We start from the raw sequence: 21,927 nt of genomic DNA on the forward strand, positions 1-21,927 counted from the left end.
CTTCTTGGATTTTATTATTTTATTTACATGTTGATCTTGTAAACATTTCTTTTAGGGATGGGACAAGATCAGGACTGCTCCATATAAAAAAAAAATAATTATGTACCGTAGTCATTTGGTTGAGCTGTAGAGGAAAAATAGACTTACTATAATATTAAAGAGCCTGTGTCCCATCCCGATTTATTTACACACTCTGTCTTTACAAATACATTATTACATTTATTCTCTATTAAAAACAAGACTTGTAAACTATCATAAAGTGACGTGCAGCTCGGTCCTGTTTACATTTCACAAGTTCTCATTAGAACCATCACAAATACGAACAAGTTATTTAAATACAATATAATTTAGCACTTTTTGTTCAAGTTTAAACTTCTTATGCCCATACTGATTCGACCAACATCTTTAATCTTTCATTAATGTTCACATGCCCTTTTGATCTGGTTGATCTGTGGCACAAGAGGCTGTGTTCAAATCTCACACCAGTTCATATGAAGTCAAAATATTCCCCAAAAATAGAGGGGACTATATTCTTTTAAGTAACAGAAAATACTTATATGAAACCTAATTAATTTGTCGTTTGCCTTCATAATGTACATCTACATTTCATAACTTATTGCACCGTTAACTGGCAAATATGATCACTTAATATCGCCAAAGAGGAAAAGTCTTATAGGTATCAATTAGTAACAAGATATGGATCAATAGTAAAATTAGTATGTAAACTAGATACTCATTTGAAGTATCAATACAAAAAAATTTAAATAAAACCTCTTAAGTTGTAGTTTTAGAATAGTCTTGATCATAAGTAGTAGGGATGTAACGATATCCAAATCTCTCGGTACGATATTATCACGATATGCGTCTCAAGGTACGATATTTATTACGACATTTTGAAGAGGCTGATATAATTGTAGACAGAACATGTTTCTGATTTTAAAATACCTTGAAAAGATTTTGGTGTGAATTATTTCCATCATAATCTGAAGAATTCAAGTAAAAAACACGTTTCTTTGTGTTGTTTGCACTGAAATGAATCATGGGATATGTAGTTTCGGATGTTTATAAACTGTTGCTACTGTAAAACCATGCATTTAAGTAAAGAAACTCATGATTCGATATATTGTGAGACTTTTGACGATACGATATCACGATATTTTGGTTATTGTTACATCCTTACTAAGTAGTATAGACCACCCGGTAAAATTACTACTATTATTTTTATTATTATGTAATGCCTGGTTAAATAAAGATAAAAATTAAAAGTGTGAAAATTTCATTAAACCTATTTATATATAAAATTAACATCCAAATATGAAGATTGTATGGGAGACAGAGGTTTACCATGCATCACAAAAATTATATTATCAAGATGTTCCTTCAATATTAGGATCAAACTGATATTATAGTATCGTGACAACATTTTTCTTTTATGGTCTGTCCTTTACCCCAGACCTTTAATCTAATCTTTCTACAGACATCACGTGAACACTGCCCTTTGTTTGTTTAGAACACAGTGTAGTTGTTGGTCTCTCCGTAGCCCGCCTCCTGCAGGTACTGCTCTATATTCACTGGCCCAGGAGACTTTATGGGTTTATCAGACGCACTTTTCTCTGCAGACGAAAGCTTTTTGCTCAGATCCGTCAAAGGGGGGCGCTCACTCTCCTTCCACTGACAGCAGCTTTTAATGATGGAGTATCTGTCATGGGAAAAGAGCGTTAGTACTTGGCATGATCATTTTGACTAGATATTCTAAAATGTATTTTTCTTTTTTAAGATTTTTCTGTTTGGTTTTAAGTACCGTTGGTCTTATTTCAAGGTAAAATAATCTTAATCTATAATCTATGTGAAGTGCAAGGAATATATGAAATAAGTTAGACCGTGTAAGTCTTGTAGGTTTACTACTAAAAATCATATCTTAACATGTTAAAATAGGTACTAGATTATGTCTATGGCAATATTGGTTCAGATTCAACTGAACCTCAGTTACCAGTGTCATAACCTGCAAATAGAGCACACATACCAGTACAAGTTTGTCTCATTCTCAGTATAAGGACAAACCTCATGTGAAAGCTCAGAACCTCCAAAATTCCCTCTCTAAGCTGCAGAGGCTGCACTAACACTGATTCATGATAGCTGCAGGTGTTGGAATTTAGATAATCACTTTTCAGATCACGCTAAAACCATTTTCCATTGTATTACACTGTTGTACTCTTATCTACTGTTGTCACTGCTACAGAAAAGTATACTATAAATACTTCCAAAAACAACGATGTCAGTGCTTACAGGTTGTTGGAGCAGTTGAACGGCTTTTTCAAACTTTTCCCACGCTGGTGAAACTGGATCAGCTCATTCACAGGGATCTCAGCAAACGGCGCTTCTCCTAAAATATGTTTATATGAGACACATTACCATTATGTAACAAGTCAGATTTATGTGATGTTGTCTTTTGTGTTAATGTTTTCTTACCCAGTGATGCCATTTCAAACAGCATGACTCCAAATGACCAACTGCAAAAACAAACAGGAAGAGTCATTAAATTAAAAAGTGTGAGTGTAAACGTGTACTTTATTGGAGTAAAGTTTATGGATAGTTTTGATTTAACATACACCAAAAATATCTTGAAACCACCATGAAATATTAACAAGCCTGCATGACTTACATTGTTCCAAAGTGCATTGTAAAAGCAATCATTTGTAAAACAAAATGAGAATGAAAAAAGCTGCCCATGCATTTTAGAAGTCCTTTTGTTACAAGAGAAAGAATTGAAAACTAATCCAGACAGCTGTTTATCAGTCATGGTTCAACATTAGAATAACAGAAGGGACTAAGTTGTTGGGGCATTCAGGAACACGGCATTTTAAGTTAGAAAATGTAGATTTATTATAGAAAAAATTACCAAAACTAACACAAATGAAGATAAATATCGATACTTTGCAGCGGATGTCATCAATATTCTGTGGGGTGTGATGTTAACTGAAAGTACTCAAATAAGACTTAAATTTGAGCTTCATTTTCACACAACCTCAGCAAAAATAACTGACTTATCTGAAATTACAACAAGTGAGATGATTTCTGCGCTAAAGCAAGTTCCTCACATAGTTTTGTTGAAAGTCAAACACTTAAACAGGACCGTGAACGCTCATATTTATCACAGGCTCCAGAAAATGTACTGACTTTGTTTTTGACTGTGTTTGCTAATGTGTGTCTCTACGGCAATTTCTGAACATTCCACCAAAGACATACATGTAGAACACCCCCAGCGTGATGTCTCTGGAAAGTATCAGTTATTAATCATGTCATATGGGCCCGGTAGTTGCGTCACACTCACATGTCGCTGCTGGGGCTGGCCGATCTCTTGGATAAGCGCTCTGGGGCCTGCCACTTCTTCATGCTGGGGTCGTCCTTCTGGGTGCCCTGCTGGTTTTTCCGGGTGTAGACTCCGTGAAGCCCCCACAATTTGGCCGTGTACTCTTTACTCACCAGGACACTGCGGGCTCGAATGTTCCCGTGGAGCAGGTCCTTACTGTGCAAAAACTCCTAAAAGCCAGAGAATAGTCAGATAATGAGGACAGAATATTCTAACTGCATTGGAAACGTCTTTGTTATATTCAAGATCTAAAGGTCCACTATGTAGTAGGGATGTAATAATAACCAATATATCATGATATTGTACTGTCAAAAGTCTCTCAATAATATCATGGACCATCACAATATATTGAATCACAAGTTTCTTTACTTAAATTCATTGTTATGCTGCAGCAATAGAGAGAGGGAACTACATTGACCATGATACTTTGCTCCGTTTTGGTGCAAACTACATGAAGAAAGAAGCAGTTCTAAGCACTTTAAAATTTTAGTTCTTTGAATTAAGTCTTGTAAAGGCATTTTAAGAGGAGAAAGTAGCATATTCACAATTTTGTTAGCCTCCACAAAATAATGCAATAAATATCGTATTACTCTTCATAGAGATGTTACTGCCAAGAAAGTTAAGCATTTAACTTATCCACATAGTGCCAAGTTACAAGTCAAATCTGTGGAGAAGTAGTAACAGGGCTGCAATAATCAATCAGAATAACTATTTTAAGATTAAGATGATCAAAATAATTGTATTTGATAATCGGAATCAGTAAGTGGACTTTTGATTGTAAAACACATGACACATTATAAATATTTTATAACAACAACACTGACATTATTAAATCAAAATTAATGAGTGAAAATTAGTGAAATTATAATACTGTTTTAATACTGACCAGTGCTGAGGCGACTTGTGCAGCCATTGTGCAAATTCTCCTCTCAGTCATTTCACAAGGAGGATCTGTGTCCTGTAAAAACAACACGGTAGCACTTTATCATAACATTAGTATATGAGTGAATGCATTAGTCCATCTTGATTCATGCATGACTCTGTGTAGATGTATGTTTAGTAGCTCTTGGCTGTTACCTGTCTGCACCTCCACAGCAGGCTGAGCAGGTCTCTGTTCTCCATCTCCTCAATGACAGTGACCAGGGGCGCTCTGAGAGACACCACCCCCAGCAGCTCCGGGAGGAACGGATGAGGCCCGATCTGAGCCAGGAACGACGCAAAGCCCAGGAAGGAGTGACGCTCGGAGGCATTGGCTGTGTCTGAACAGGCAGAGGGATGAGGATACGGGAGAATGGGTTAAAACATACAGGGCAGAGAATAGCGGTAAAGTATTCTCTAAATTCTCTAAAGAGGTAAGTAAAATAATGATCAAAATTTGTATGTATTCAAAATGAAATGATGAGCAAATGACAATATTACTATAATCACTTATTTTAGAGTTTTTAGAGTTTATAGAGGATTTTTGGTGCCAAGACGTTAAAAATAAATAAATTAAATAACCCTGTTCTCTCTATAGAGGGCACACACACCCATTGAGGCACCAGAGGTCTGATAAGTGTTTTGCCCAAGAGTCTTAGAACAGTCAGTATGCTCCTCTGCTTCTCTGGGAGCTGTGATTGTATTGACAATCTGTGGGTCACTTGTATTGTAGAAAAGAATATATATATAAAACCTTTCATGTCTGAAGAAGGGCTTGACCTGAAATATCACACTGAAATAAAAATTTGTGAGCTTCAAAGAACTGCAGTGAGAATCTGTTTCCTCTTTTGCAGAGGTTTTGTTTTTGGACCCAGCATGCAGTCGCAGTTTTTGTTGGATGCTGGATTGTTGTGCATGTCTCTATCTGCCAGTATTGTTGTTTATTAAGGCTCCTGGTTTGATCCCTGTTTTGTCCTGAAGTAGACTTGGCTTGGTCCTGTTCAAGTCCAGGTCCCAATTTTGATATGGTGTGTCTACAAGTGTAATATGGAGTCATTTTAATTCAATAATGCAAATTATAATTGTAACATCATCATCTACATATGTTATTGTTTACTGCTAAATCCCCATCCAAAAAGCACTTTAATTTCTTTAAATCAACTAATTCAAATACTTTGGACACAATGAAATCCAGGGACTCTAAAACAGTAAAAGTCGCAAGAAGAAAAATTTTGTTAAAAGGCTAATTCAAGTAGTTTACAGTATCTAGACTAGACAGTATCTAAACTAAACAAAATGTAATATCTAGATTCTGGACTTTACTTTTTGCACTGAACAATTTTTCCCCCGTTTATCAAATTGCCACTTATAACCTTAAAATTTTACCTTTGAGCACCCGGAGCACCACGTTCCTGTTGTCCATGCGCGCTCTGTACAGGGACACAGCCGAGTCGGAGCGCAGGGAGAAGGCAACGGGCAGAGGGGACACCAGGTTAAACTTCTCCGGTAACCTCTGACGGGGCAATTCTCTGGGTTGGGCCACGGGCACAAAACTGGGCTTGAAAGTGTCTGGGGAGTCGGTGGAGTCCATGGGCAGGCGCAGGCTTTTGGAGGAGGCGTACCTGCCGCTGGGGTAGGTGGATGGCGGGTGGAAGGTGGAGTAGCTGCTGGGCATGTCCAGGGCGATGCTTTCATGCTCCAGAGGGTTGAGACCGGGAGGAGCTGGTATAAAGACAGAAAGTGTGTGTTAATAATGAAATAAAAACGTGAATTACATTAGAAAATGGTACGATCCATGTACCATTTGTCCTTTCGAATTTCAGTTAAGAAGGAAAAACAATAAACTTTAAACTTAAACTTAAACAAACTTTATTGATCCACAAGGGAAATTATTTGGCCCCAGTAGCTCACACATCACAATATAATAACAAAGAGTAAAAAATATAAATAATAATAATAAATTTGAAATAATAATTAATTCTAAATGGAGGAAATAGAGGTCGAAATCTGTTTTTTTTTGTCCTTTTGACACTAAAACAGAACAATGAACTGTTTTCCCATTTTTATCGTTTTCTGTACTTAATTGAAATTCAAAACAAAGAACGGTACACAGACCTTGTACAACCTGAAAAGAATTATTCAAAAATTTTCAAAGCAAAATTAAGGATTTAACAGCGAATATTTGTGAATAATCATAAAATCTTTGTGAAAATGTTTGTTTTTACACAAAAGTCTCAAGACAGATTTTTGAATTAATCTACACATATTAATATATTAGTAGTAATGTATTAGTAGTACAAACAATAGTTGGACCCAATGGAGTTTTTATTTTATTTTTTCGTTTTTTCGTTTCGTTTTTCATTTCGTTTTTTTTCGTGTGTTCAGTAGACATAAGCCACAGCAACAGTTGCCCCAGACTGCACTGCAAAAAACTTGGCCAAAATGTAAGATATAAACACTTAAATGTATCAGAAAATGATTTAAAAATAGTGAAATGATCTGTCCATGGCTGTCCTTAGGCTGCGGATGAAAATGGATGGATGGATGGATAGATCTGTCCATGCAACAAGATAATTTTATTTCACAAGTTATCTTAAAATAAACTACCTCTAGACTAGAATTAAACAGTCTCAGAACCAGTAAATAGATGAATAAATAAATAAATCTGAAATCAAGATGAATAACCTGATATAAGTTTTAAAATCTTGGCCAGATCAGAGAAATTTGCAGTGAAAATGTTTATTTTTTTTAACAAGTCTCAAGACAGGTGTTTAACATCGTTTAAACTAATCTACACATGTTTATATATTGAATAATTATTGTACATTTTATAGCATAGAATTTTTTAATTAATACATTATTCTTTAGTAGTACACACACAGTAGTTGGATCCAATAGAGTTTTTTTTTTTTTTTTTGCATGGATGTTTAGTGGACAAAAGCCACAGCAAAAGTTGCCCCAGACTGCACTGCAAAAAACTTGGCCATATTTTAAGATATAAACACTTAAATCTATCAGAAAATGACTTAAAAGTAGTGAAATTATCTGTCCATACAGCAAGATCATTTCACTTGACAAGTTATCTTAAAATAAACTACCTCTAGACTAGAATTAAGCATCTCAGAACTAGTAAATAGATAATAAATCTGAAAGCAAGATGAAAAACTTGATATAAGTTTTAAAATCTTGGCCAGAGTGTGACAATTTTGAGCCTGCATCTGTATCCAACTATTTATCACTTGGATAAATTCATACACAGACAGGGTGTGAGAAGTGTCTTGCCCAAGGACACAACAACAGTGTGCACTTGTTGAAGCCGGGATTGAACCGCCAACCTTCATATGAGTGAAAGTTCTACCCCCGACCACTAAGTCTATAAGAAATGACATGATGATCTCTTCCTACCATCGATCCCCGTGAGCACTCTCCTGTTGTGCTGAGACCGGAAAGACTTTTTGAGATTTTGGGGTCGGATTTTGTCGACTCTCTCCGGGCAGTAACGCAGCAGCAACACAAAGACCAAAACGACAGCAAACGCACCCAAGAGCAGGACCGGCACCACTATCACCTCCTGCTCGTACACTCGGATCTCTGCAAACAAAACGCGAAAGTACATGTTTGTATTACAACCTGGACACTACAGTCAATACCTGCACCTGGAGATGTAGAAATAAATTATGATTACTGGAAATACAATGAAAAAGTGTATATGTATATGTAATTACAATTGTAGAAGCAACGGTATCTGATTTAAGTGTAATCCGTATGGCAATAGTTATGGTTATAGGGCCTCATTTCCTAGTGAGCCAGAGTGTTGGAGACATGTGGAGACACTTTTTAAAATATTCCATCCAGTCCTTGTATAGGCGAGTTTCACTGTTGACAAAAGCGCGCGATGCATGCTGGGAATTATTTTGGTCGGCGGCAAGAAACACTAATTCAACATGACGGACGGAGCGAGAAAGCACGTAAAGGGTATTGATCCTGGTTATTTATCCACTCTAACGGCAGAGGACCCAAGACCATTTGACCAGGAATTGGTCATAAGCATCAATGGACGCCAAATCACCCTTTTCAACCCCTACAAAAGGTGGACGAAACCAACTTTCTGGTCAGAATCGCCAACTACCTGGACAAATATTAACTTTGGCGATATCCACAATGACTTGGTTGAAACTCCTGGGCCATTCACAGCAGAAAAGATGAAAACCTCCAAGAGTCTCGATGTGTTGTTGAACTTGTTGAAGTCCACGGTTTGTTAGGATCTTCTACGTTTGCTCTGCGAATGTTTGAAAGCCATTTAATTCACCGTTGGTGGTTATTTTCACTCAGAATACGAAAAAGACATTTTCCTTCTTCCGTGCTTCTATTTGTGCATCCGATAATGCAGCAGGAATTTACCATTATCGGGGATAAATACGCGAGGTTACGCACTGTGTTTGACCGCTATCGTGTTTCTTGCCTATGACCAAAATATTTCCCAGCATGCAACGCGGGCTTTTAATAACAATGACATCAGCTGAAACTCGCCTATTTGCAGAGGTCGCTGGTGCTAGGCTAGTGCATGTCAATGGCCATAGTTAGCCTGCCACTCCACAAAACACCCAAAGCAAAACTATTATTACACCAGACTGTCGATGTAAATGTCTGTGTTGATAGAATAATTTCAGAAGTAAAACCAACCTTGCCTTTGAAGGATTTATGTCCAAGTAGCAGTGAGTTGTACTTCCTGATAGAAAGCTCTGCAGCGGCGGACTGATATATGAGAAAATAGTCCCTCAACATGCGACGATTCATGTGATGCAAGGTTAGTTTTATTTCAAACATTATTCTATCAACACAGACATTTACATCGAAAGTCTGGTGTAATAATAGATTTGTTTCAGGTGTTTTGTGGAGTGGGTAAGACTGTTTTTAGTGGCAGGATAACTATGCCCATTGACATGCACTAGCCTAGCACCAGCGACCTCTGCAAATACAAGGACTCAAGGCTCACTAGGAAATGAGGCCCTATGTCCAAAATTCCGGACTGTCCCTTTAAGAGATCTGATGAGATTAGGCATTGACAAGGTGATTTTTGGTTTAAACATTCAGTTATTTGTCCAGAAGTTGTCAAACTGAATAACTCATTTACCTTCACACTGCATCGCTTTGAGAGTATTTGTTGTGTTTTATGTTTTGTTTAACATTAAGACATAATACCACACCATTACTCGGAATGTAAGGATATCCAAATCCCTCAGTTCAATATTTTGATGATATGCATCTCATGGTACGATACTTACTGTGATATTGTGTGGAGGGCAACAAAATAGTGAATATGCTGCTTTTTCCTCTTAAAATACCTTGACAAAATTTAATCCAAAGAAATAATATTTAAATGTGGTTATAACAGTGACAGAAATGGAGCAAAGAATCGTGGTCTATGTAGTTCCTTCTATTTTTTAGCTATTGCTGCACCATAACTATTAATTTAAGCAAAGAGACTTATAATTTGATATATTGTGATGGTCCACAATGTTATTGTGAGACTTTTGGCAATACAATATCACAATATTTCGGTTACTGTTGCATTTATATACAGTATAAAGACAGCTCCACCCCCTCTGTGCTCTGTACTCACCACAGATGGTATCTCCGTGTTTGCAGAGATAGTCCGACGACATCCTGTTAAAAGTCAAACAAGGAAAATCAATTAGACCATGCAGCTTTCTATATCACATTTGCTTCAACTTGACTGATTTACAAATGAAATTACTTGATTACAGTAGCTCAGTTAAAATAGAAAATGTGCACTATGTAACTTTTCTGGTAGAAGGCCCATCACCTGCTTGTCTCCAAGGAAATGTTGAACTGGATGTTGGAATGTTCTACTGATCTAACAAATATTTTACTAACTAACACTCAATTTTAGTTGCACTACGTTTGAAACAATAGTAGGGTTGTAATGATATCCAAGTCTCACGATACGATATCATCACGGTATGAACCTCACGGTACGATATTTATTGCGATATCGTGGGAAAGCTCACAATATGGTGGAGAGGCTCATGATTAAGGATGTAACAATATCCAAATCTCTCAGTGCGATATTTTCACAATATACATCTCACAGTATATTTATTGCGATATTTTGTGGAGGCTTACAAACAAAACTGTTAATATGCAACTTTTTCCTCTTAAAGTGCCTTGACAAGACTTAATCCAAAGAAAGTGCTTAGAAGTAGTATTTCTTCTTGTAGTCTGCACTGAAATGGAGCAAAGGATCATGGTCTATATAGTTCCCTCTGTCTTTCAAGTCAAAGAGATTGTAAATCAATATATTGTGATGGTCCACGATATTATAGTGAGAACTTTGTCAATACGATATCACGATATTTCGGTTATTGTTACATCTGTAAACAATAGGTAATACTTTTTTTTTTTTTTTTTTCCACAGTTATTTGGTTTTGCAAGTACATTTTCTTACATGATTTGCACGTTTGTTTTTCTCTTACAAACTGATTTGTAACACGACTCTGAGGCTGCAACCAGGAGAAGAGATCAGAGAGTAACTTAGACCAGCGACCGCGGCTTTTCTTACCTCTACAAAACACTAGCTTCTATTATTCAGTCTGGACGCGCACACCTTAAACATCACTGCTGCCGTAATTACATGTACTTATGCTTAAAGTACATTTGACAGGTTCATATATATTTCAAATTATCACTTGGCTTGGTAGGATAGTACCTGTGTTAAATGTTTGTCGTATTTAGTTCATCATATGGACAGTTTGTGAAGAAGAACAAATAGCAAAAGCAGAAATTCAATATGTCAACTGGAGAAATGTTTATTTGGTCGAATACGTTTCGCAGCTCAATCCAAGTTGCTTCTTCAGTTCTGGTCAAAACGCTGGTGGATACTTCCTTATATCTCCCTTCAGGTAAATATATATAACATATAACAAATTGAACTTCTTCTTTTACCATGGATGACTGAGGGATTTTACACACATCTTGACAGAAAACAAATAGTTGTAAAATACAGGAAGGAACAGTGAGTTCTAAAACGAAATACCTCTGCCTAGGTCATAAACTCTCATCAGTCCATCCAAAATACAGAGACAATTTACACAAGGAAGGCATTTTTCTGACCATTTTAACATTGATTTAAGAAAATAAAAGGTATTGTTATTTACCGTATTTTCCGCACTATAGGGCGCTCTGGATTATAAGGCGCACTGTCATTGAATGGTCTATTTTTTTACTTTTTTCACATATAAACCGCACCGGACTATAAGGCGCATTAAACGAAACACAACAGTTAGATAAGTCAGTCAAACTTTATTTAATGCGTTCACAATAACTCTCAACTTTGTAATGCGTAAAAAAAAAAAAGAAAAAACTTTCTGAGACGCTAAATTGTTGGTGTATTCACAATAACTCATAATTGTTTAAACAGTTGGGCGATTACGGCGTCCAGCACGCCAACATCCCTCTCACCATTATCCGAGTCAGTGTGGTTACTGTTCCCTGGCAGTTCAGTGATGATTCTGGTCTTGGTGAAAGCTCGGACCACAGTTGATACTGATCCTTAGCCCAGGTGTCCACGATCCGTTGGCAGATCGTGGCGTAAGTCACTCGACGCTGTCTCCCTGTCTTGGTGAATGTGTGTTTGTCTTCTCTCCGTTTAACTTTATAACAGCCTTGAGTTTAAAGTCGGCGTTGTAAGCGTGTCTCTTGACAGGTGCATTTTGATATTAAAAAGAATCACAGTATGTATTACTCCTGATGCTCCTGACTATGGGAGCCGTAATGCTGCAAGTGGTGCGGCTTTGTAGTTTACTAAAGTCGTACTAAGACACCCCAATAAATTCATATATAAGGCGCTCTGGATTATAAAGCGCACAGTAGTTTTTTAAATTAAATTAAAGGCTTTTAAGTGTGCCCTATATTGCGGAAAATACGGTATTTTTATTTGTCAAATCATAACTATTGAGTCAGTTACGCTTCATTCATGTGGTCCTCGGGAACTCGGGAGTTCAAGATGAGATGTCAGGGCTTGGACTTTTGCATTTATTTTATGATTTTATCTTGGAAATTCAGGATGTTAATGTTACCATCAATAAAATCACAGTTAACATAACTTCATAAGTTCTTGTTGTCTAGTCTTTTCAAAACTAAACAGTAAACACACAAAACAACAGACAGACCTCTACATATGTCATATCTGATGTAAAATTATAAACTTCATTCAAATTACAAAACTAGAAAAGACTAGGCGAGCCTTTTTTATTAACCCGAGGTTCTGTCAATCAATAGTTTTAATGAAATTACTAGTCTAACCTGTCATATGCACTTTCATTTTATAATCATTGAATGATATGTTAATTATTAGCTGCTCAAACTGGAAATAATTGATAGGAGTTGACACATTCTTACTTGTTACTGGAGCCCTGGAGCTCGGAATAATCCCGCCCTGTTTACAGATAATTTCCGTGAAAATACTAATACTAACTAGTATTCAGATTATGTTAATACGGAGTAAAAGTTGAGTTAAGGTTACGATCAAACATACCAGAATTGAAAAATAATTTTATTATCTTATTATCTTGCAATTATTCTCCTGTAAATTCAGTCAGAAACTCCAAACAGATCTCAAAATTATTAGGATCTCACAACATGTTTTCTCTCTCTCTATTATGGTCCATATCAAACCATATAATACTGTAAGAAAATAATTCGTCAATTAATTTAAAAAATGTTCAACGAAGACTCCATCGACCGTTTAATCAACTAATTGACAAAGTAAAAGTAAATCGTTGTATAATTTGGTTTGATTTTGTGAAGCTTTTTCAAAACCAGCAGAAGGGTAATCTATTAAACAGTTGGAATGAAAGTGAATTAAGTATTTCATTGTTCTTAATAATAGTCTGCAATCATTTAACAACACAGTACTCAACAATTTAGGGTTAATATCTCAAATAACCAGGTCTATCCACATGATTTTTGTTTTGTTTTAACAATGGCTTCAGAAAGTGGTGCCATTATTCAACCATTATTCACCAAATAAGTGATTGTTGTCAGATGAAAGCACTTAATAAAGCTGAACAAACAGCTCCGCTCAAACAGTCAGAGATTCAGGACTATATTTATACCAAACTCCATACAACTGTACAACATTCACCCTTATGTAACAGATAATACTCCCTACAACTGTAAAACAACTCACCCTTTATGTAACAGATAATACTCCCTACAACTGTACAACAACTCACCCTTATGTAACAGATAATACTCCCTACAACTGTAAAACAACTCACCCTTATGTAACAGATAATACTCCCTACAACTGTACAACAACTCACCCTTATGTAACAGATAATACTCCCTACAACTGTACAACAACTCACCCTTATGTAACAGATAATACTCCCTGCAACTGTAAAACAACTCACCCTTATGTAACAGATAATACTCCCTACAACTGTACAACAACTCACCCTTATGTAACAGATAATACTCCCTACAACTGTACAACAACTCACCCTTATGCAACATATAATACTTCCTACAAGTGTACAACAACTCAACCTTATGTAACAGATAATACTCCCTACAACTGTACAACAACTCACCCTTATGTAACAGATAATACTCCCTACAACTGTACAACAACTCACCCTTATGTAACAGATAATACTCCCTACAACTGTACAACAACTCACCTTATGTAACAGATAATACTTCCTACAACTGCACAACAACTCACCTTTATGTAACAGATAATACTCCCTACAACTGTACAACAACTCACCCTTATGTAACAGATAATACTTCCTACAACTGTACAACAACTCAACCTTATGTAACAGATAATACTTCCTACAACTGTACAACTACTCACTCTTATGCAACATATAATACTCCCTACAACTGTACAACAACTCATGTATACATTATGTAACAGATAATATTCCCTACAACTGTACATTTTCCCTTATGTACCAGATAATACTCCTTACAACCATACAACAACTCATGCATACATTATGTACCAGATAATACTCCCTACAACCGTACAACAACTCATGCATACATTATGTAACAGATAATACTCCCTACAACTGTACAACTCACCCTTATAAAATAGATAATACTCCCTACAACTGTACAACAACTCACCTTTATGTAACAGATAATACTCCCTACAACTGTACAACAACTCACCATTATGTAACAGATAATACTCCCTACAATTGTACAACAACTCACCTTCATGTAACAAATAATACTCCCTACAACTGTACAACAACTCACCTTTCTGTAACAGATAATACTCCCTACAACTGTACAACAACTCACCTTTCTGTAACAGATAATACTCCCTACAACTGTACAACAACTGACCTTTATGTAACAGATAATACTCCCTACAACTGTACAACTCACCTTTATGTAACAGATAATACTCCCTACAACTGTACAACTCACCTTTCTGTAACAGATAATACTCCCTACAACTGTACAACAACTCACCTTTCTGTAACAGATAATACTCCCTACAACTGTACAACAACTGACCTTTATGTAACAGATAATACTCCCTACAACTGTACAACTCACCTTTATGTAACAGATAATACTCCCTACAACTGTACAACTCACCTTTCTGTAACAGATAATACTCCCTACAACTGTACAACAACTCACCTTTATGTAACGGATAACCATATGTCCTGTCAATCAACATCGTTTTTGCACTTTTTTTCCCTTACAACCTCTTGTATATAGCTCAGATATTTTTTTATTACTTATTTTCTATTTTATTTTGACTTGTACATTTACATTTACATTTATATAATTATGCCTTATTGACACTGTCTCTTGCTCTTTTTTGCTACTTTACGACTAGAATTTATATTATCATTTATATTTTTTTACTCTTTGTTATTATAATATATTGTGATGTGTGAGCTACTGTGTCAAAGTAATTTCCCCTGTGGATCAATAAAGTTTGTCTAATTATAACTTTGATTAATATGACAAGTTTGTGGAGCTGATCCCTAACACATAATGAAAAGACAACATTTGTTGATCCTAACTGTGTATATTTCTTGCACGATTAATCTCCTATAGAGTTACGGCCACTATCTGAATTTATGAAGGTGAATGCAACTTGCTAAAGAGCATATGACAGGTTAGAGTAACTTTTCACATAAAAGTTTTACACAAAATCTTGCCTAGTTTTGTGTAATTTTAATTCTAATTCTGAAGTTTATCATTTTACTTCTGGATATGGCAGCAGTAAATATGACACACAATACATACTCCATAAATAGCAACCCTAATGGTCACTAGGGGTGTGCAAAAATATTGAAATATCGATATATATTGTATTGTTTAATGTTGTTCAGTATTGATATCGTGGGCTGCTGTATTGTTATATTACCAAGAGTATATTTTGATACATTTTACTAAATTATTTTGTTACAGAGCTACAGATTTGTTGCTTGTTCAGAGGAAGGAAACTCATTTATGCAACATATTTGACATTTTTTGATTAAAATGTTTGTGTTTCATATGAACTTTGCACAAGAAGTGGTTAAACAAAGACTTTTAGTATCACAGCGATGATTTAGCTTTTATTTTTTACTGAATTGTATCGAATTGAATTGAAATACCAGTATATTGTATCGAACCGTAAGCTCACTGTTTCGAGATATCGTATCATGGCCTATGTATCGAGGTATGTATCGTATCGGCAACTTCTTAATGATACTCAGCCCTAATGTTTACAAGGGCCAAAATGTGTCACACAAAAGTTATTATTAGAAAAGTGTGTTCCTTGAGTGTGAACTGTCCCTGGATTTGGGATAGAACTTTCAGCGTTGTTGACATAGTTAGAGGTTTCCCTTGTTGGAACTCGTGTCTCTTTTTCCCACAATAATCCTAACACCGTAACACAACATTCCCAGAACTCTGAAGGGTCACCTGATCTCAGCTGACGTCATATCAAAGATGTCTGAACCTGTTTCGCCACATTTCTGCCACACAACACTGTGACAGTAGCTCTCTTCCCGCCCTCTGTGCAAACAAAATTACCCACAATGCACCGATGAACGCCAGCACTCCAAACGTGTCCTTGAGCACACAGAGTATATAGAGGTAGTTTCATTCACCATCAACCCCAGACGAGCCACGTTCAATATTTAAACAGGACAATGCCTTTTTAGGGAATTAAATATCCCTGTGTCTTCCCATAAGGTCTTATTATGTTTAAACCTACTGATCCTGTAGTTTAGACCAATGTTTTATTAATACAGTGCGTTGAACGTATAGAAAACTGAATTTAAAGATACACTGTGTACCTTTTCTGGTTTGAATTTCAATGTATTTGTGTGAAAAACATCAATTTAACCTTATAAAAAGTAAGTTGTAAGGGTATGCCACCTGCTTATTTTCGTAGAGTTATGGACCTATTACTCGGCTTAAAATGTTCCATACTATGGCATTAAACGTGTCCTCTGCACAGAACTAAATATCCTTGTCTTCCCATAGAGTCTTATTATCTTAAAACTTGTCGAACCTGTAGTTTAGACCTATGTGTTACTACTCAAATGGAATTTAAAGATACATTATGTACCTTTTCTGGTTTGAATCGGAATGTATTTGTGTGAAAAACATTAATCTAATCTTATAAAGAAGTACCAATAAGTTGTAAGAGCATGCTACCTGCTTATCATTAACAAAACTTTAATGTAACCTTATAAAAAGTAATATAGAGTTAGGAGTTATGGGGTTATTGCTTTGCATAAAATGTTCCATACTATGGCATTAAACCTGTCCTCTGCACAGAACTAAACATCCCTGTCTCCTATACAGTCTTATTATGTGGAAAAACTGCTAACCCTGTAGTTCAAAATTATGTAAATGCTTCTAGACGTGCAATGAATCTACAGAAAACTATATTTAAAGATACATTGTGTAACTTTTCTGCTTGAATTTCGATGTATTTGTGTGAAAAACATGAATTTAACCTTATAAAAAGTAAGGTGTAGGGGTATCAAACCTGCTTATCATTAACAAAACATGAATTTAACCTTATAAAAAGTAAGGTGTAGGGTTTGCCACCTGCTTATCTTCATAGAGTTACAGAGTGATTACTTTGCTTAAAATGTTCCATACTATGGCATTAAACCTGTCCTCTGCTCAGAACTAAATATCCCTGTCTCCTATACAGTTTTATTAGTTGGAAAAACTGCTAACCATGTAGTTCAAACGTACATGTAAATGTTCCTAGACGTGCATTGAATCTATAGAAAAACTACATTTAAAGGTACACTGTGTAACTTTTCCTGCTCATCTCCATGACATGTTATTACTAGGGGTGTGAAAAAATATTGAAATATCGATATATCGTATTGTTTAATGTGATGATACAGTATCGATATCATGGGCTGCTGTATCGATATATCGCCAAGAGGATTTTTTGGTGTATTTTACTAAATTATTTTGTTACAGAGCTACAGTTTTGTTGTTTGTTCAGAGAAAGGAAACTCGTTTTTGTGACACATTTGACATATTCACAGTTTTGATGATTAAAATGGGAGTGTTTCATATGAACTTTGCATAAGAAGTGGTTTAACAAAGACTTTTAGTATCACACCCAGGATTTAGCCGTTATTTTTTATTGAATTGTGTCAAATCAATTTGAAATATATCGTATTGAATTGTATCAATCGTATCGTATCGGCATCTACTGAATGATACCCAGCCCTAGTTATTACTGCCAAACATGTTCATTTGACCTACTATCACCAGGCCAAGTGGCAGATCAGGTCTGTGGAGAGGCGAGCCCATTCAGCATATTTTTGAGCAATAAATACTGCCATTATTATATAGCTGTATACAAACACATTTACTGCTATACTGTGTGACATTTCAGACAAAGCAACGGCATCGCCATGGAGACCAGTCAGTGGCGAGCCCCTTTAAAAGCAATTGTTTTTGATCGTGAGAGTTGATTTAGAAAACTAAATCTAAATCATGTGATCTTATTATGTATAAAACCTGTTGACCCATATAGTTAAAATCTCTGCAAAGACGTTTGCAAACTAAAAACTATAATGTGATTCTGGATTTATCTTATTTTATTATAGTTTAACATGTTTTGAATCTTAATTTAACTAATGTGTTACTCTGCAGCGGCAATGACAACAAAATAAAATCCTGTCTCCATGTGGTTTTATAAAAGCTGCTAATCCTGTAGTTAAAACCTCTGCAAACATGTTCAGAATAAATTAATATAAATCAAATTTTAATTAACATTGTTCAATTGATTGAAATTCAGTCATTTTTAACTGTCAGTGATCAGCCTGAATCATTTTATTAATCAATAAATTAAAAGCATGTGGTCTGGAGCAGAGTTCGGACACATTTTTTTAAATTTTAAATGTCAAAGATTAAATGCCTGTCTTGTTTATGTTCAGGAAATTAATATTGAAATATATAATATATATCTTTCTCTTCTCTAATAAGATAAAATTAATTAAAAAACGGATTGCCCAGAATAATTAAAAAAGATTCATTTATCATATCACTCAGCTTTTTAATACATTTTTTAGTTTGGTTTCAAGCATAAACTAAATTTGTTCAATTATGATATTCAACAGTGATCATAAATTCAAGAAAAAATCCAAAAGCTGAATTGAAAGGTTGGATTTTTTATGATCTAGTAGTAAATGTATAGCTCTTACCTGTTTGTTTTTGGTGTTCTCCTCTTCTAGTCAGAATGTATAGTCCAGAAACATGTTATAAGTGATAAGTTTATCTGCTTTTCATTGTCTCTTCAGCACATCTTCAGTGATCTTCATAAGGAGTGCCGCCGCGTTAACAGCCCATCTTGTTTACCTCTCCTCTGTGTCCGGCTCCTGGGAGCAGTGCTGTTACTCTGTTCTGTTTGTCTACCTTTAGCTTGACTCCGCCCACTCCACCTGCGCTGTCTCCTTCCTCTTATCTCACCAATACCTGCCTCAAAACACAGCAATCAATATCACTACTACAGCTTTGTAATACTTTTAATACTACTAAAGAAATCCCTAGTTGAATAATGAGAGTTAAGTTGGCCTAATCCGAGCAGAGCAGTGTGTTCCAGTAGCCCTGCCTATCTGGTCATTGTCTGCCAAAACTGGTCCAACAGCTTTTTGTCATTTTTAGTTCACCGTCTTTTGTTAAGCGCGTTTCCCTCATAGCGAGACAACCCGTAAAGCCAGATTTTGTTTCCCGAGGGCATTTGGCGAACAGTAACAGTAAAGGGTTTAACTTCATTCCTTTACTGAATTAGAATCTATAAAATGTGCTCTGAAACTTTCAATTATCGTAATTATTATTCCTTATATAAATACTTGTGAAATTATACATGTGTGCTTCTTCATCTAAACAGTGATCATGTAATACTAATGTGATTTTAAACCACAGTGTTTAATCTAGATAAATATATACAGTTTTATCACTGAATCAAAATGTGAATTCCACCCGTAGACTGTCCTTCTGTGAGTTAATCAGATATTTAAAATAATCACTCACTACTAAACAGAGTCTTTGTGTTGCAAGTCTCAAGTAATTTTCAAGTCTTTGACCTCAAGTCCGAGTCAAGTCCCAAGTCAAATACATGCAAGTCCAAGTCGAGTCTCGAGTCACTGGCCCATAAGTCCAAGTCAAGTCCAAGTCGTCTGCTTTGAGCTTTAAGTCATTTCAAATCTTTAAACTAAAGTACCAAATACATCTTCGATTTTTGCAATTTATATCAATTTTAAGATAAACTGTACTTAGAAAATCATAGTATATTTATATGAGTATTTATAGAGTATATAAAGAGTTGCAGAACTTAATCTAGCTCAGTTTTCTTTTTGAAATGTCTTGACAAGGTCTTAGAGTGAATCATTACAATCAGAACACACAGAATTCAGATTTAAAAGTGCTTTTCAAGTCTTCTCAAGTCACAGGCCTCAAGTTTGAGTCAAGTTCCAAGTCACTGATCTTCAAGTCCAAGTCGAGTCCCAAGTCTTGGCCCATTTTATCAAGTCAAGTCTCAAGTCCTAAAAATAGTGACTCCAGTTTGACTTGAGTCCAAGTCACGATTTGCAAGTCCCCACTTCTGCTACTAAAACTATAGCTCCATCTGCAATTAATAATAATAAAATAAAATACTTCTTGTTCTTGTTCTGCCCCTTTAAACCTTAAAAACAAAGCCATTTGTTTAATCTACAGTGTATCTTAAATATTGAATCACAAAACATGACTTACACACATTATAGCAATTATACTTATGACAGTAATAATTTTTGACCTTACATAAATGATTGTTTCTTATTATCATGCTTAAAATATTGGCTCAAAATGTACATGCTATAACTCAAATCTTGCCAATTAAACAAATTAAAACAGGCAAGTGCTCAAAGCAGTATGTAACTTTTCTTGCACAAGCTCCTCTACCTGCTTGACTTCATGACTTAAAATGTTTTGCCTGGAATGTTCCACAGTGTGGCATTTGACATATATTTCCTACAAAGAGACAAGTTACAGATCTGATCAGTGGAAAGACGACCCTGCTCAAGAATGTATGTTTTTCCAAGTTATTTTTGAGCGATAAAAAGCCCTGTAATTGAATAAATGTAAGATAGATGTGTTTAATGCCATACTGTGGAACTGTGGAAAAAAAAAACCTGATCATAACCACAGCCAAAACGGTAATACACATACCTTTAAACGTAGATTGCAACATAATGTGTAAAAGTAATCCATCTAAAACCCCGTATGTCCCCATTTGACCATTAAGAAACAGGAGTTACGCCCTGGGCCCTGGATCTGCGCAAAACAAACAGACTGTCATTCATGTTTACAGTGAGGCTAAAACATGTTTGGATATAACGCGGTGTGTGTTTAGGGAGCAGAGGGGGTAAAAGAGCCAAAAATATACTCAAGTAACAATACTGAATTTAAAATAGTATTACTCAACTAAAAGTAAAAGGTTGGTGGAAATAATGCTGATCAAATATTTGGTGAGTAAAAAGTAACTGATTTTAGTCTCAGAATCAACCAAATTGACCAGATTTACAATTTATACCAATATTATTTATTTTAATTGACATCATTTTAAGTTATAAGTATACAAAAATGCCACTTTAAAATATAATAATGGGTAATAAGAATGATGTTACAATTATAGCTGCTTTGACACATATAGGTAGTCAGGCTGGCGCCACCTAGTGCCTCCACTCAATTTCATTTCTCTCCGGCAACTAGGTCAGGAATCGAAATACACTAGACAGTTTACAAGAACCGTGGAAGTGTGAGTCCGGGCACTAGCCAGTCAGCGAAGAGCCATACATTCTGTGTTGGCAACGATTCCAGAGATCAAGGATTTAAAGCCGAAACAAAGAGAATGTTTGTTTGAATTTTATCAAGGGGAAAGACGTTATTGCCCTTCTTCCTACGGGATTTGGTGCTTTACATACGTCACAACCAAATAGCAGTGATTAGTAAAATAACAAAGTACCCGCCTACCGTCGAGCGAACGAATCCTAATGCTGCGAGGTCAGACGGTTTCCACGAAGTGAAACCGGCTGATGAATCAGGCTAACATATAAGCCCATCTG

The 21,927-nt window shown here is 35.7% G+C and overlaps 1 protein-coding gene across 1 annotated transcript; it reads right to left on the reverse strand.

The window, feature by feature from the left end:
- Positions 1–5: 5 nt before the first annotated feature.
- styk1b (serine/threonine/tyrosine kinase 1b) lies at positions 6–21,107 on the reverse strand. The gene is made up of 11 exons (XM_020928013.2): positions 21,032–21,107; positions 19,027–19,301; positions 9,912–9,955; positions 7,694–7,879; positions 5,675–6,010; positions 4,448–4,629; positions 4,257–4,328; positions 3,332–3,540; positions 2,470–2,510; positions 2,287–2,383; positions 6–1,699 (listed from the first exon to the last, which is right to left on the reverse strand). Exons 3-11 carry the CDS (start codon positions 9,952–9,954, stop codon positions 1,507–1,509), a joined length of 1,359 nt encoding a protein of 452 aa, XP_020783672.1. The 5' UTR covers position 9,955; positions 19,027–19,301; positions 21,032–21,107; the 3' UTR covers positions 6–1,506.
- Positions 21,108–21,927: the final 820 nt, after the last annotated feature.

The sequence above is a fragment of the Boleophthalmus pectinirostris genome, unplaced genomic scaffold (genome assembly GCF_026225935.1).
Source record: "Boleophthalmus pectinirostris isolate CB_2022bp ecotype Guang Dong unplaced genomic scaffold, ASM2622593v1 HiC_scaffold_6, whole genome shotgun sequence".
Taxonomy (NCBI): Eukaryota; Metazoa; Chordata; class Actinopteri; order Gobiiformes; family Gobiidae; genus Boleophthalmus; species Boleophthalmus pectinirostris.